Here is a 14,008-nt window from a genome sequence, read left to right as displayed (position 1 = left end):
TCCTAGCAAGCGATCTTTCATGGAACGAGGTGGCACTCATGACGTTTAAAGGGGTTCACGTTCAAGGTGTTCTCAGACTGTGGGGTTGGGCCTGTGCCTCTTTTGCATTTGTATATCCTTTAATATGATTTCGCCGCGCTCTAATTTTCCCTTTTATTTCCTGAGCCACCTGTGGGTTATGCAGGGCAGGACGGGGGGACGTAAGCACTGGAGAAGCTCAGACGCCTTGTCTGGCTGCTGTGTTACTGACATTCTCAATTCAGTGTAGTCAGTTCCCATCAAGGGCCGTGCACTTGCAGCTTGATGTTTGAAAAGAGGCAGCATCAAAAGATAGGGAGATAAGAAAGAAGGGGGGGGTACTTTTACTTGCAAATCTCCTCTAGTAAGAGGAGCACCCTGTTATCTGGTTTCAACATTACTATGAATGTTACGTGTTGCTGTAGACCGAGGGGTGTGGGGCCGTGAGGGTCTACATAGCAGTTTTTTCAAGAAGAGCTCACGGCTGGGATGCAACCTCTTACCTCCAAGTGGACACAGGCAGGGAGTGCAATCTGGAAGCTGAAGGTGTCCCGAATTCAAGAGGCCTGCCTTTCTGTGATCCTCCTAGCTTATCCCCTTTGCTCCCACTTCCTGCCAGAGAGAGGCACCTGCCTGTTGGAACAGGGCCAAGCAGCCCCTGGCCAGGGCGGGCATTTGCATTCACACCAGGCAGGGTGGAGAGTGGGGGCTGCCGGGGGTTGCGTGGGAGACTAGACTTTGCCTCTCGTGGAGGTTATCACCTGGGAAAGGCAACTTGATGGACACTGCTCTTTGTTATTGGCCCCACGTGTTTGCACCGATGAGCGGCTGAAGGCGAGGATTTCCCAGTTGATCCATTGGACAGTAGTCGAGGGTGAGGGCTGGCTGATGAAGTGGGCGTTTCTCCTGGTGATGCCGAGCACTAAAAGGACCCGGAGGTCGTTCATTTGACACTGTTTTAGGCTCAAGTCCTGGGGGCAAACACAGATGTTGCAGGCACCCTCTCCTCCAGTGGGGTTCACCTTGCGCGGCTTTCTCTCTGTTCGGGACTCTGCCTCTCCCGGGGCCCTTTGGATACAGGTAATGGTGCAGTCATCTGCAGGTACCCTGCAGATACCAACTAACCTCTGGGTGAGGGGTGCCCGCTTCAGTCTCCACTCTGCCACAGTTTAGCTACGTGACCTTGGCCAAATCAGGCCCCCTCCTTGGCTCCTTTTCCTCACCCAAAAGCTGGAGGCTTCAGGATCTCTTCACTCCTTGTCAGCTGGAAGTGTGTTTCCTGGCAGTGGGCTGGGGCCGTTATGAAGATCATGCTAAGCTTGAGAACGCGTGCTTCACGCTCACATGTGCGGTCATTTCCCACAGCACCGGAGCCCTCACTCCCAAAGAGCCTTGCCCCAGGAGTCAGTTAACCATAAGGTTCTTCGTGGTCCTGGTCGACCGGGTAAAGGGAGGAGGCACAGGACAGGCATTAACCACGATGGGAAACGTAGCTCAGCCATAGGAGGAGCCCTGCCTGTCACACACACGAGGTTTTCAGTTGATTAAATTTATATAGAAAGGAAGAGCACGCAGAGTGACAGGTTAATAGAGCAGTGTACGGTCATCCTTGACAAACCAGACTCTTCTGACCGCCTCACCACTGCGCAACTGTTTTGCTGTTTCCGTGAGGTTAGATTTGATCACCAAGGTCCCCCTCGCTGGGTGCCTGTGACTATGGACATGCGTTCGCAGAGTGGCGGGCATGGCCCAGAGGGGCCATCTCTGTCTTTAGCAGATGTTTGTGTGGTCTTGTGAGCCCCGCACATGCTTTGACTACCTGAGCTCAAGGGCCATAGGACTCGGCAGGGCGCAAGAGATGTTTAAAACAGTACAAGAGACAAAAATGAACCTGCATATATCAGCTAATAATCTCTTTCCTCCCTTCTTTATGTCTTTAGCGACAAAGTGCTGGGGCCACCAATGGAAAAGACAAGACATCGGGTGAAAACGGTAAGACTCCATGAATCACCCCATCACCCCCTGCTGGCTGCTCCCCGCCTGCACCCTCGGGCACAGGGCAGGTGTGGTTCAGGCCCTCCGTCCAAATCAGGGTGCTGTTTATGTCGGTGCTTTGGTTGAGAGCGGATTTGAGCAACTGCCCGTGAGCGCCGTGGTCTGGTTCTACAAGGAGAACTGAGCGAGCTAAATGCAGAGATAAGAACAGCTTCCCTTCCTAAGGCGGACTCCTGTCTTGGGCAACGTGATAATTACAGTGCAAATATAGCCCTCTGCTTCCTTCATTAGGGCTGCGACAATCACCCATGTTGTTGCGAGGATAGAATGAGAGCAAATGAGAGAGGTGCTTTGCAAACTGTGAAGTGCTCAACTCCTGGAGGGAGGCTTGAAAACTTGCTTCCACCCTCGCTGGCAGAGAGAGCACGGTGCGGGTCTCGGGGGCACAGCTGAGTCAGGGGTGTCACCGCGGCCACCGTGACTCACCAGAAGGGGGAGATGTTAATGGTGACAGCGGTGCCCCCCCTCCTGCCCCTCCAGCTGCCACCACAGCCTCCAATCCCAGGAACCATCATCAGGGAGTGGGAGAGCTGTAGGCGGGATGGAGAAGAAATAGCGCCTCACGGTAGCAGTGGTGAGGGCGGAGCAAGTGCGGTCAGGACAAATCCCGGTCAAGGCACAGAGCAGGAGGCTCCCGGAGAGGCGAGAGGCCGGGGCTCTCACCCTGTGTCCATTCCCAAGCCATGTCTCCTTCTGTGGGAAACTGCTCTTGCTCCCTGCTGAACAGAATTGACTAATGCCCCACCCCCCTCCAGTTGTGGACAAGGTCAAGTTCAAGTGACATCTGTGAGAGTTCCTTAGGGGCCTGAACACCACACTGGGTCCTCTCTGATAAGCCCAACCTGGGTTTCCCTCTGCCCCCCAGGACATACCCACCCGTTGGTGGGGTCAGACAGGTGGCCCCTGGGGGAAAAGGGCCACCTATGGATAAGCAGAGTGTCTGGATGGGAGCCCAGTCGGGGAGCACAGCAGGAGGAAGGGAACATGGTCTTTCTGCCGGACTTTGCATCCTGTGTGGCCCAGGACTGTTCCTGTCCCCGCCTGTGCTGTGGGGTCTGCGTGTGGTGTTAGCAAGGAGGCCAGGAAGACCAGGAAGCAGAGGATGGGGTTTCAAAGACAGGAGCAAAATGACAGCTGTCGAATGAGGAGGAATGGGTTGCGAGCCCCGGGGTCGGGTCCGGAATATGCTCGGAAGACGCTGTGGACCCCTGCTGGTCTTCCTGGGTCACACATCCGTGTCCTCTGCTGACGGGGTTGCTGTCCGTCACGGCCCACAACCCTGGGGTCACAGAGCTTCCCAGCCCAAAGGCTCCTCAGGTTCTCTGCCTTCCTCAAATGCCTTGCTCTGGTATCTTCTTTTCATTCTGAGAAATTGTGGAAGATCCTCAAGAACTCTGGTGTATGTTTAGTTTATTGATCGGTCTATCATTTGCTTAGATTATTGGCTTGCTTTGTTGGTGGTTCCCGTATCCGTCATTAAAACCCAGGGATTTCTAAAAAATTTACTCATTAGTTCATTAAAAGGCAAAAGCATATGCCCACTATGGGTTTACCTAAATAACATTTATTTTTAATGAAATACAATTACATTTTCCAAAACAGAGAAAATAGTTAGTGAAGAGTGGCAATGTCTAGCTTTTTGCAAAATCACTTCCATCGGCTCTCCAGAGCAGCTTCTGCATTCAACCCCCGTGCAGCCTCTGGAACATTCCACCTGCACTCCTGAGAGAGGAGATTCTAAAAAGCAAATTGTATCTCTGACCATCAAAGTGCAGCTTTTACAAGAGTAGTATCTTTTAGAAGATCAAAGATAAATGTTGATCCTTTGGGGTCCTCTGAAGCAGGTGCGTATGCCGGGGTACCTGGTCCACGCTTTGAGCCCCAGGGCTCCAGTGTGGCGTTTCCTGTGCCCTCCGGAGGTGCCTGGATCCTGGAGGTTAGGCTGGCTCTGGCCAAGCTAGTCCTGGGTTCCCATGTGTGCCATGCTCTGCACCCCAGCTTTACCCTGGGATCCCGGGGGTCCCTGAAACCAGGTCTAGAGGCTCAGCGCCCTGCACCAAAGGGAGTTGTCCACTCTCAATGGACTTCCTGGGTTGGGCATTTGGTGCAGTGGCCAAGTTGCCACTGAGATGTCCACATCCCACTTGGAGTCCCTGAGTGTGGGTCCTGCCTCTGCTTCTAATCCAGCTTCCCTGGGAGGCAGCAGGTGATGGCTCAAGTGCTTGGGTCCCTGCCACCTGCGTGAGAAACCCAGGTTGGGTGCCAGGTTCCTGGCATCAGCCTGGCCCAGGCCTGGCTGTTGTGGCTGTTTGAGAAGCCAATCAGCAGTTAGAATCCTCCCCCCACTTTGTGCTTCTGCCTTTCAAATAAATAAAAATTTTAAAAAGGACTGAGGGGGGGGGTCTTCTTTCTACCATTCACAGACATAATTTCTTTCTACACCAGTGGAAGCAGAACGGATTTTTTCAGGAGGTATAAAAATTAATGGGATAGAAAAATTGAGGATGCTGTGAATAAAGCTGTTCATTATATAATTCTAGATATTACAATATATTCACTTCTGAGCAGAGAGAGGAAATTAGAGATTGTTTGATAATTATAGGATGATAGCACTATAGAAACCCAAATTATCACTAACATGCTGTACCTTAATTTCTGGTAGAACAACTTCCATATAATATACATGCATGGTGCTTTAGTATATATTAAGTTTGGGTTTTTACCTCTAGAAATAGGCAAAGACAGAAGCTAGTAACTGTCCAAGGAAGACTGGGCAGAAAGTTCTGGAAGTAATTAGTCTACAAGATGTATTTCTAAGAATCTAAGCTGCTTAATTTCTTATTCTTCAATTCCCTATATGAAAAGATCATCGTAGAATTTCTGTTTTAACCTAATGTATTCCATTGAAATTCAAATTATTTTACCCTGGCACCCCAGGTATCTGGGGCGATCTGCTATGTTAGTGTATATTTCTTATTAATACTAAATGAAGCTGCCTACCAGTGTTGAAGGAGCAGGGACCCAGGAGGATGGAGAGATGAGGGGTACGACGTCAGGACGCCATGAGCTCGGGGAGTAGTGGCTTAGAGTGCTCCCAAGCTTCAATACTTGTCCATAAGTCAGAGCATTCTTTTTTCAAATATTGTCAATTTAGTAGAAGTCTCCACGTAGCATACAAAGTCAGAAAGCCTGTAGGGGTGAACTACGGACAAATCAGGCCCATTAAAAGCCCAGAAGGTATTTAAATTCATGGACTCTTCTGGAATTCTGTTGTGTTATAGATCATCTTGAGAGGGTTGTTGGCTGGGAATTGGATTTCCGGTACCTCTTGCTGTGCTTGCTGCTGTCGGGGCAGTTCCTGGGGTGAACAGGTGCACCGTGCAGCGTGCCCCGCCGGCCCCCTTCATCCTCCCGAGATGTCCCCTCTGACCATGCAACCAGCCGCTCCAGACTTCCTTGTGCCTCTGGGTTCTGTGATATCGACTGCACTATGGAGACAGGACTTCCAGAAACATTACAGTCACGCATACATACATACATACACTTTTTAATGAAAAAATAAATAAATGGATCAGGACCTGGGTGATGCAGGCGTTTCCACTCCTCCGCAATTTGATTTTGTTTGTGCTTTGATATAACTTTCTACTTCAGTGGAACAAATTATTCACAGCTCCTGTTACGGATCTATCTGGTCTTGGTGGCTGAATTAAATTCAAATCTGTTTATAAATACCGTCACAGCCACCTGAATCCACATTGTTCATCACAAACCGCCCAAAAGGTTGTGTTTTTCTTTTTGGTAAGACAGTATGCTGCCGCCGGTCCGATCCGTGACTCCCCGAGTTCGGTCTCTTCATCCACACATGAGAGCAGGCACAAGCCGGGTTGGGGCAGCTGCTGGGAGATTTCCAGTCCAAGGCAAGATGTATGCACAGTGAAGCTCCGGGTGGGGCGTGCTTCCTGAGCGTGGAGGGTGACTGAGTTCCGGAAGCTGGGGCTGTGATAACGCTGCCTTCCAAAAGCCTCAGCCTTGGCTGGTGGGAGGGATCTTGGACTAAACCCCCCAAATCCAGGCACCCGGAGGGAAAGCGTTATCCTTGGCGTGCTGGGCTCTGTCATCGCAGCCCCTTGGGTGGGTACGTAGGGAGCCCCGAGCTCCGGCTGCAGACTTGGAAAGCTGTGAGTGTCCCCTCTTTCGGAAGGGGGCCTGGGGACATGTGAGGAGCACTCTGGCTTTGGCCACATTGGTTTGGGTTGTTTGTTCCGTATGGTTGTTTGTCAGCTCGTAACAAGTAAGATCCCGTCTGGTCCTAGGTACTCTCCTCTCCCTACTGACACCCAAACCACAGAAGTGTGTGCTCATCCCCCCCCCCCCCCCGCATGTGGAGGGAACACACACATGGTACACGCACAGAGCCTGCTTTTATTTTTCTGTTATCAAGTCAGTGGATTGAGAGAGACAGAGACAGAGAGAGTAGAATCTGTATTCACAACCAGCCAGCTATATTCACTGCCATAAAACCAAGTGCAATTTTTCAAATAGGAAACACAATTCAAATGTCCATTCGCAGAGCACACACCCCACTCCCCACCTCGCCTCTGCCTTGCCCAAGGAGCAGAGATTTTTGCGTGTGGTGTTCTTGGTGCATGGGGAGCATCCAAAACCTACCCAGGAACGTGGGCAGATTTTGCCCAGGATCTAATTGCACTGTCACCATCCTTGGTATGTGCAAGTCTGGGGGGAAAGACTTGGGCACAAGGGTGGACCACCAGCTTGGAGTAAGGCACAGCCAACACTGCATCCGGGAACAGAAGCTGACGGAGCCGTGGGGTTACCACACCCCACAGAGGACGTGGGTTTTGGCAAAGGCGCCAGCTGGTTGGTCTTGCTGCTGTGCGCAGGAGCCCTGGACTGCAAGGCAGGGAGAGGAAACACAGCTTCTAACAAGGCTACGGAGCCGCCCCGGCTGCAGCTGCTTCCAACCCGGGGTTCGATCAGATTGGGGTTTGAGGCTAGGGACGGAAGACCAAGGGCCTGCCATGCGGACGTTTGCTGCTCCTACGGCCCGGTGTGACTGCGTGTCTGGGAGTCGGGGAGGCCGTCCCCCACCAGGCCTGCCCAGAGCAGATGAGAATTTGCTGTGCTAAGCCTCTTGGCAAAGGAGACGGACTGTTTTAAAATTGACTTCAGATGAGTGAAATTGAACAGCTTTTCATTCGATTATTGTTTATGGCCCTGGCCTATTTTCCGGTTCAGCTGTGGTCTTTTGACTTTTAATTTGTTGAACTCTTTATTTAGTGGAGCATTAAGCCTTTGGCTGTAATGTAAATTAAAAATGCGTTATCTCAGGGCCAGCCCTGTAGTGTAGCAGGTTAAGCCGCCTCCCATGACAATGGCATCCCATATGGGCTCTGGTTTGTGTCCCGGCTGCCCTGCTTTCTAGCAGCTCCCTGCTATGGCCTGAGAAAGCAGTAAAGATGGCCTGGGTGGCTGGGCCCCTGCACCCAGGTGGGAGACCCAGAGGAAGCTCCAGGCTCCTGGCTTCGGATGGGCGCAGCTCCAGCCGTTGCGGACGTTTGGGGAGTGAACCAGCGGGTGGAAGACCGCTCTCTACCTCTGTCTCTCCCTCTCAGTCTGTAACTCTGCCTTTCAAATAAATAAATGAATCTTTTTTAAAAAAAAGTTATTGAAAAATAAATCATGGAGCTGTGACACATGTCAGAGCGGCTGCGCCTGCCCCTGGCTCTGAACGAAGCAGCTCCCTGCTCATCCGTCTGTAAGGTGTGTAACGTTTCCTGGGCCAAAAAACGTGAAATCCCTTTCCCGCCAGTGCAATGCACTTGTGGGCTGGAGGCAGCCCAGGGTGCTCCCGCACCATCTGGGGTCCTTGGCTGGTCCTCCTCTTTTTCCGTATTTGAAGCAACCCAGGAAAACAAAAGTCGAAACAGGGGTGGCTACAACTCAGGAGACAGAGTCCTGTGTGCGGTTACCTGCGAACCCTCTACAGAATCTACCTCCCCGCAGGAAAAGGTGGACACACAAGGCTGTTTCTGGTATTGATCCAGATGTGAGAGAATGGAATTGGAATTGCTCATTAAGCCAGGCCTGGGAACCATCAGGGTCTCCACACAAACCTGGCCCTGGGTAATATTTTCAGCCAGTGGGTCGATCGGTGTGAAGGTTAGTGCTGACAGGGCCCTGCGCACGCCCCGTTTCAGAACTCGAAGTGACATCTTCTGCTCCGTTTGGCCCTTGGGCTGAGCAGTTAAAAACTCCACTGAGCAGGTAATAACCTTGGCTAAGTCTGACCCCCGGATCCTCCGCCTTTGGCGACGACGTGCTTGACACGTGGTCAACAGCAGCCGAGGGGTGTGCCGGCCGCCCCTCCCAGGTCTTCCCACCTGCGTGGGCCAGCGTGGTTTGGAAAGGCTCTCCCACGCTAGCATCCCTGATTCCGCGGCAGCCTCGTGGGGTGGGCAGGGTTGGTTGCTGTCTCAAGGAGAGGCTTCCCTTGGGCCTTGGCGGTCAGATCTGCGGTCCACGCCCATTGCCCATTGCACTGCCTCCCCTTACTCCCTCGCCTTTGTTCCCTCTTGGCCGACAGCTTGTTTGTCCAGCAGGAGTTTGGGTGGGCTGTGGCCTGGGCTTGTGGAGCAGGAGGGGCTAACAGGCTTCCGTCCTGGCCTCGCTGGCCGTCTCCAAGTCTCCGCAGAGCCATCATCTCATCTGCGTTGTGAACCAGCCTCCGGCGAGTACGTGCGATCTCAGGCCAAGGACAGAGGCAACCGCGCCAGCTTCCAAAAGGAAAACATGGAAGCCGTGTGCTCACGTGTGTGGTGCTGAGCCCTACCCCAGCCCCGCCCCGCCCTCCATCCTCCCTTCTTGCCGTTTGATGCTGAGCACTGGATAACTTTAGACCAGCCGAAGATAGAATTTGATTCCACATCATGCGAAGTCCCATATGCTTTAGTGAAAAGCCGAAGTCATAAATTATGCCACAAGATCTTTTTAAACCCACAAGTAGCTTGAACCAGGGAAGTATCCATCCTTCCCTGCCTTGGAATCCTGCCCCTGTCAGAAAATAGGACTGTCTCGGATGCGACTCGTCAGAGCACGGCGCTGATTAAGTTTGAATACCTTGTGGGGGCACTTTCTGGGGGACTCCAGGGTCAGGAAACCCCTCATTGCCTAACACAAGGGGGGGGGTGGTCCTGGTGAGCCTCGCTGAGGAGTTCGGCTCTGTAGGCAGAGGAGAGCCTAGCAAAGCAAAATCGGAGCTCAAAAACTGAGTGGGATTTCGAGTCACTTTCCTTGCCAAGGTTAAGGTGGAAGGGATTTCCGTGGGGGCTGTCCCTGGGCTGTTGAAGGGGTCAGCTGTCCTCTCTCTGTCTCTCTCTCTCCCCATGTCTCAGAAAGTCAGATAAACAAGTGAGTGTTGGCTTTGCCACCCGGAACTTGAGCACGAATGACTCCACTTTGGTTTGTTCTGCTGAGCCTATAGCAGGAGCTCGGTCCAGACCAGAGGCCTCTTACGCATCCTGTTTAACCGTTTGTACGGAGACGAGGTTTCTCTCTCGTGGGCTTGCAAAACTCCCTGCTCTTTTATGGAGGTAACGCTCGCAGTCTTTGCAGAACTAATTTGCACAGAAAGCAAATCTTCAGAGGCGGGGACCACCGTGAATTTCAGCCGGGGCTACATGAAAAGAAGACGGTTTGAAGCTGTAGGTTTCACGCTCATGAGGTCCATCGGGGATGGCCAGAGCCATGGGGTTGCTAGGGTTCCTCCGTGGGGCGGGCGTTCTCGGTGGACAGCTGTGCTGGTGCCTGGGGAAGGCGGCGCTGGCTCTCCTGCTCAGGCGGGAGATGTTTTCTCCTCCAGATGGCTCAGGGGAAAGAGCGCCTACCACCCATGAGCTGGCTCCAGGGTATCCTTGGACGGCCACCGATGGCGGCTGGAGTCCCCTGGGGTCCCACGAGAGAGCTCTCTAATCCGAGGCGGGCCCCTGGGGACCGCCAACCACTCACCTGAGTTCCACCCAGCTTGGCCAGCTGGCCTCTCCCAGCATTCTTGCTGAGTCACAGGTTGGGGTTTCTGATCAATAGTAACGGACATGGAAAGTCGGCTCCGTTCTTGGCACTGATCAGTCAAGAAATGGGGCTGTTCCACGCCAACAACATTTTATTCTCCTCTAGAGGGAATTCTCTCTCTCTCTCTCTCTCTCTCTCTCTCCTTTTTTCTTTTCCAGGAAGTGACCACTTTCCATTCACTTTATGCAGGCTAAGAACAGACTTGGCTCTGAATCATCTTTTTAACAGAGACTTCAGAATAGTGGGTTTTTTTGGGCCCTGTGCTAACAGCTGCTTGGCAGGCTGGCTGGCATCCCCATGGTTTTGGTGGGCAGGTGTCTCCGAGGCTCACGCGCTCTGGGCATCAGGAGAGCAGGGGCCTTGGGCTCTCACACGCCAGGCTGTCTGCAGGGCAGAGCAATTTCACCGGGACCCAGCACACCAAGTCCGAGTGGTTCTGGTGGCCAGCCCCTTCCTGTTTGTCCAGGACAGGGCCCGCGACATCATCTGGGGGCCCACTGACAAAGACACAGGGCTTCATCACGCACATGCTCAAACTCCCCCTTCTGAGGGGGCATCCTGTGTGCTGCCCGGGCTGCCCGCTCTCAGCCTTGGGGCTGAAGGGTGCCACCTGCAGGCTTGTTTTAAACAACCCAGTCTGCTTCATCCATGTCACAATGTGTTTTCTCTCTTGCACGTCTAAGCTCTTTCCTGGTTTAAGCACAACAGGAGAGACCATCAGAAAATTTTTGGTGTTAAAGATTAATTGGAATATAATTGCCCCAAATAAGAGGCACAATGCCTCCTCAATGGTTAGATGTTTCCTTACTTTTTATAGGCTTTTCTAAAACTCCCCAGATCTCTACATATTGCTTGTGGATTCACATGATCTCATCACGTGGTGGCTGAGAGGGGCTGCCAAGCCCCCTCTTCTTGCTCCTGTGGCTCCTTGGGCCGGTGGAATGTAGCAGAAGGGATGCCGGCAGATTCCGGCTGGGCTTGAGGCAACGGGTGGCTTCCTTGCCAGAGCCAGGACTTGCCCTGTGGAAGAGCCCAGTGCCACCACCCTGGGGCCACCAGGCTGCAAGGAAGTCCACGCTTGCCACTGACAGTGAGAGCTGCCCAGCCAGCCAGCGATGGGGCCATGGGAGGGATGTGTAGGTGCACAGCCCTCAGCCAGCCCCAGCCGCAGCTCCCTCTGCCTGCAGCCATGTGGGAGACTCTGCCGGAGACGAGACCGCCTGGGCAGTCAGCCCGCGAGCTGGCTCTTGTGTTTCAGCACCTGGCTTTTGGGCCAGTTGGTCCCATGCACTGGAATGTCTCTAAAACCTCTGGTCTGGCTCCGTGTCCCCCTGAATTGCACCCCCAGTTGCTTCATGTGCTTTGCTGGTTTGAAGATCATCTTTGCAGGGTGCAGGGTTCTGGTTCTTAACAACCGGGAGGTGGTGTGGCAATACAGCAGACTCCAGTGTGTGTCCCATGGGTGCATGAAATAGTCACAAAGCACCTACTACCATGGATGCATGAAGTAGTCACAAAGCACCTGCTAGGTGCCAGACACTGTAGCCTGAGCTGGTGATGGGGTATTGTGAGAGGGCAGCCCTGGGAGATGGGGTAGGAACCCCTTAACGGCCCACATACCTGTGGTCCTGGGTCGGGGAGAGGCCTCGCTACCTGGGCAACCTGCAGAGTTCACTGCAGAGGAACCGTTTGCAAACAAGTGGGCAGGGTTAGAGAGCCTCAGAAAGCACGGCCTGGCATCTGGTTCTAGCTATGGCGGGGCCTGAAGGGGAGGAGCCACTACCCAGGGAGGGGTAGTGGGTGGAGCCACCTGTCAGGGTTTGTGCCTTCTCTCTCCCTCTCTCTCTCTCTTTTAAAGATTTATTTTGTGTATTTGAAAAGCAGAGTGGTGGGAGGAGAGAAAGAGAGAGAGAGAGAGAAAGAGAGATCATCCAACTGCTGGTTCACTCAACCAATGGCCACAACTGCTGGGGCTGGGCTAGGAGGAAACCTGGAGTCAGGAAAGTGTCTCCCACATGGGTGCAGGGGCCCAAGCTCTTGGGCCATCTTCTGCTGCTTTCCCAGGCACGTGTGCAGGGAGCTGGATCAGAAAGCGAGCAGCTGGGACTCGAAATCTTGCCCTGCTATGGGATCAGGAGTAACAAGCTTAACTCATGCCACAATGCCAGTCCTGCGGCTGCCAATAAAAGGCACAGCTGGGTTGCTACAACATTGCCACGACTTGTAGCATTTCTAGATTTGACAAACAAAAATACAGGATGCCTACTGAAAATGTCAATTTCAGATAAGTCAAATTTTAAAACTGAGTATAAGTATATCCCATGCAATATTTGGGATATGCTTATATCATTTTTTTTTTTTCTACCAAGCTGAAGTTTGCATTTAGCTGGACTTCCTGTATTTGATCTGGCAACTCTGGCAGATTGCGAGCCAGGCAGGGGAACAAACACCCAGGCCCCTCTCTGTCTGCCTCCTGATGACTCCTAGGGCTGTCCATTGCGTGAACCCAGCCCAAGCCACAGTGCAGAGGTTTGGCAACGTGGGAAAGGAGCCGAGGGACCTGGGGATGCAGCAGGTGAAGGATCAGAGAGCCCAGGGCCTCTTTCGGGTCATGTCGGCACACCTCCCTCCCTGCACCTTCGGGTCAGGTCTCCCTGGGCCCCTCAGCCTGCTCACTTAGGGCCCACGGAGCCAAGACGAAGCAGGAACGATCCTAGAGCGCCGGTTCTAGATTGGCGTCGGGAAGGGAAAGGCGCAGGAGCGGTGCACGAACGCCAGCCTTGCCGTTCACCTGTGTAGTCTGCAGGCAGCCTCATGCTTTAAGGGGAGGGAGGCTGTTGGGTCTGGGCCAGAGAGGTGACGCGTGTGGCACTCCTGGGGCCGTGAGGCCCTCCTGGGACGCTGGGTGTGTGTTCCCGGCAATCAGGTTAAGCCCCTGGGCCCTTCCCAGGGGTCATTCAGGAAGCACGGGGAAGAGGCCAATGGCAGGGGTGGGGGAAGGGGGTGAGGGCAGACTCAGAGCGCCCACTGGGAACACACAGCCCTGGGGTCCCAGACCTTGGGGCGGGGACAGTGAGTCAGGTGTGCCAGAGCGGGAGGATCTGGTCCCTGAGCCTCAGGTGTGGTGGGGTCGGCACCTGTCGCTGCTGGGCCACCCACTGTGGCTTCCCCAGAGGCTGCCTTCCCAGGACCCCTGGGAGTATGGGTGGCCGCCCCTGCCAAGGTAGTACAAGGGTCAGTCTCCCCGAACCAGTCGGCTCCCCGACCCAGGTCTTGGGGGAGAGTCACCGAGGTGTGGCCCACCCCCTGCAGGGGCGTCCAGACCCTGTTTGCTTGCCTGTAGGACCCTCTTGGCTGCCTGGGCTTCAGGACCTTGAATTCAACTCCTAACATAGGACTGCAAGATCAGCCACCTCCAAGCCTGGCCATGACCACCTCTGTCATCTCCTTACCCACCGGAGCCGGGGACAGCTCGTTCCCACACCGCAGTGGACGGGGATGGGGTCTGGGAGGTGCAAAGTTGTGGTCTGCAAGCTGGCGGGGGCGGGGGAAGGTGGGGTGTAGCGGGCGCCCTCCCCTTCCCCCCAGCGTTCGTCCGAGGAGCATTTATGACCGTGACCATCACCACTTCCCAGAAGGGGCGTCTCTCTCGGCTGTGTCCTCCGGGCAGAGCTGCCCTTTCGTTTGATCGTCTCACTCTCCGTGAGCAAGAACGCTAATGACTTGCATGTTGCCAGATTTCCCTTAATAAGACACCAACGGTACATTTCCCTGGAAAGGCACCCCTGCCCCTGTTGCCCAGAAAGGAGATGAACCGGCCAGCTGCCCTCGGGGCCAGGGTGCTGTC

At 53.8% G+C, this 14,008-nt stretch overlaps 1 protein-coding gene across 1 annotated transcript in view; it reads left to right on the top strand.

The window, feature by feature from the left end:
• The window catches only part of PCP4 (Purkinje cell protein 4), a 60,263-nt gene that overhangs the window by 30,589 nt on the left and 15,666 nt on the right, over positions 1 to 14,008 (top strand). The window contains exon 2 of the mRNA XM_062175181.1: positions 1,959 to 2,010. Within this exon, the coding sequence (XP_062031165.1) occupies positions 1,959 to 2,010 (52 nt within the window). The remainder of the gene's footprint in view (positions 1 to 1,958; positions 2,011 to 14,008) is intronic.

The sequence above is a fragment of the Lepus europaeus genome, chromosome 2 (genome assembly GCF_033115175.1).
Source record: "Lepus europaeus isolate LE1 chromosome 2, mLepTim1.pri, whole genome shotgun sequence".
Lineage (NCBI taxonomy): Eukaryota > Metazoa > Chordata > Mammalia > Lagomorpha > Leporidae > Lepus > Lepus europaeus.
The sequence above is the reverse complement of the archived record's forward strand: the minus strand, read 5'-3'. Positions and strand labels throughout refer to the sequence as shown.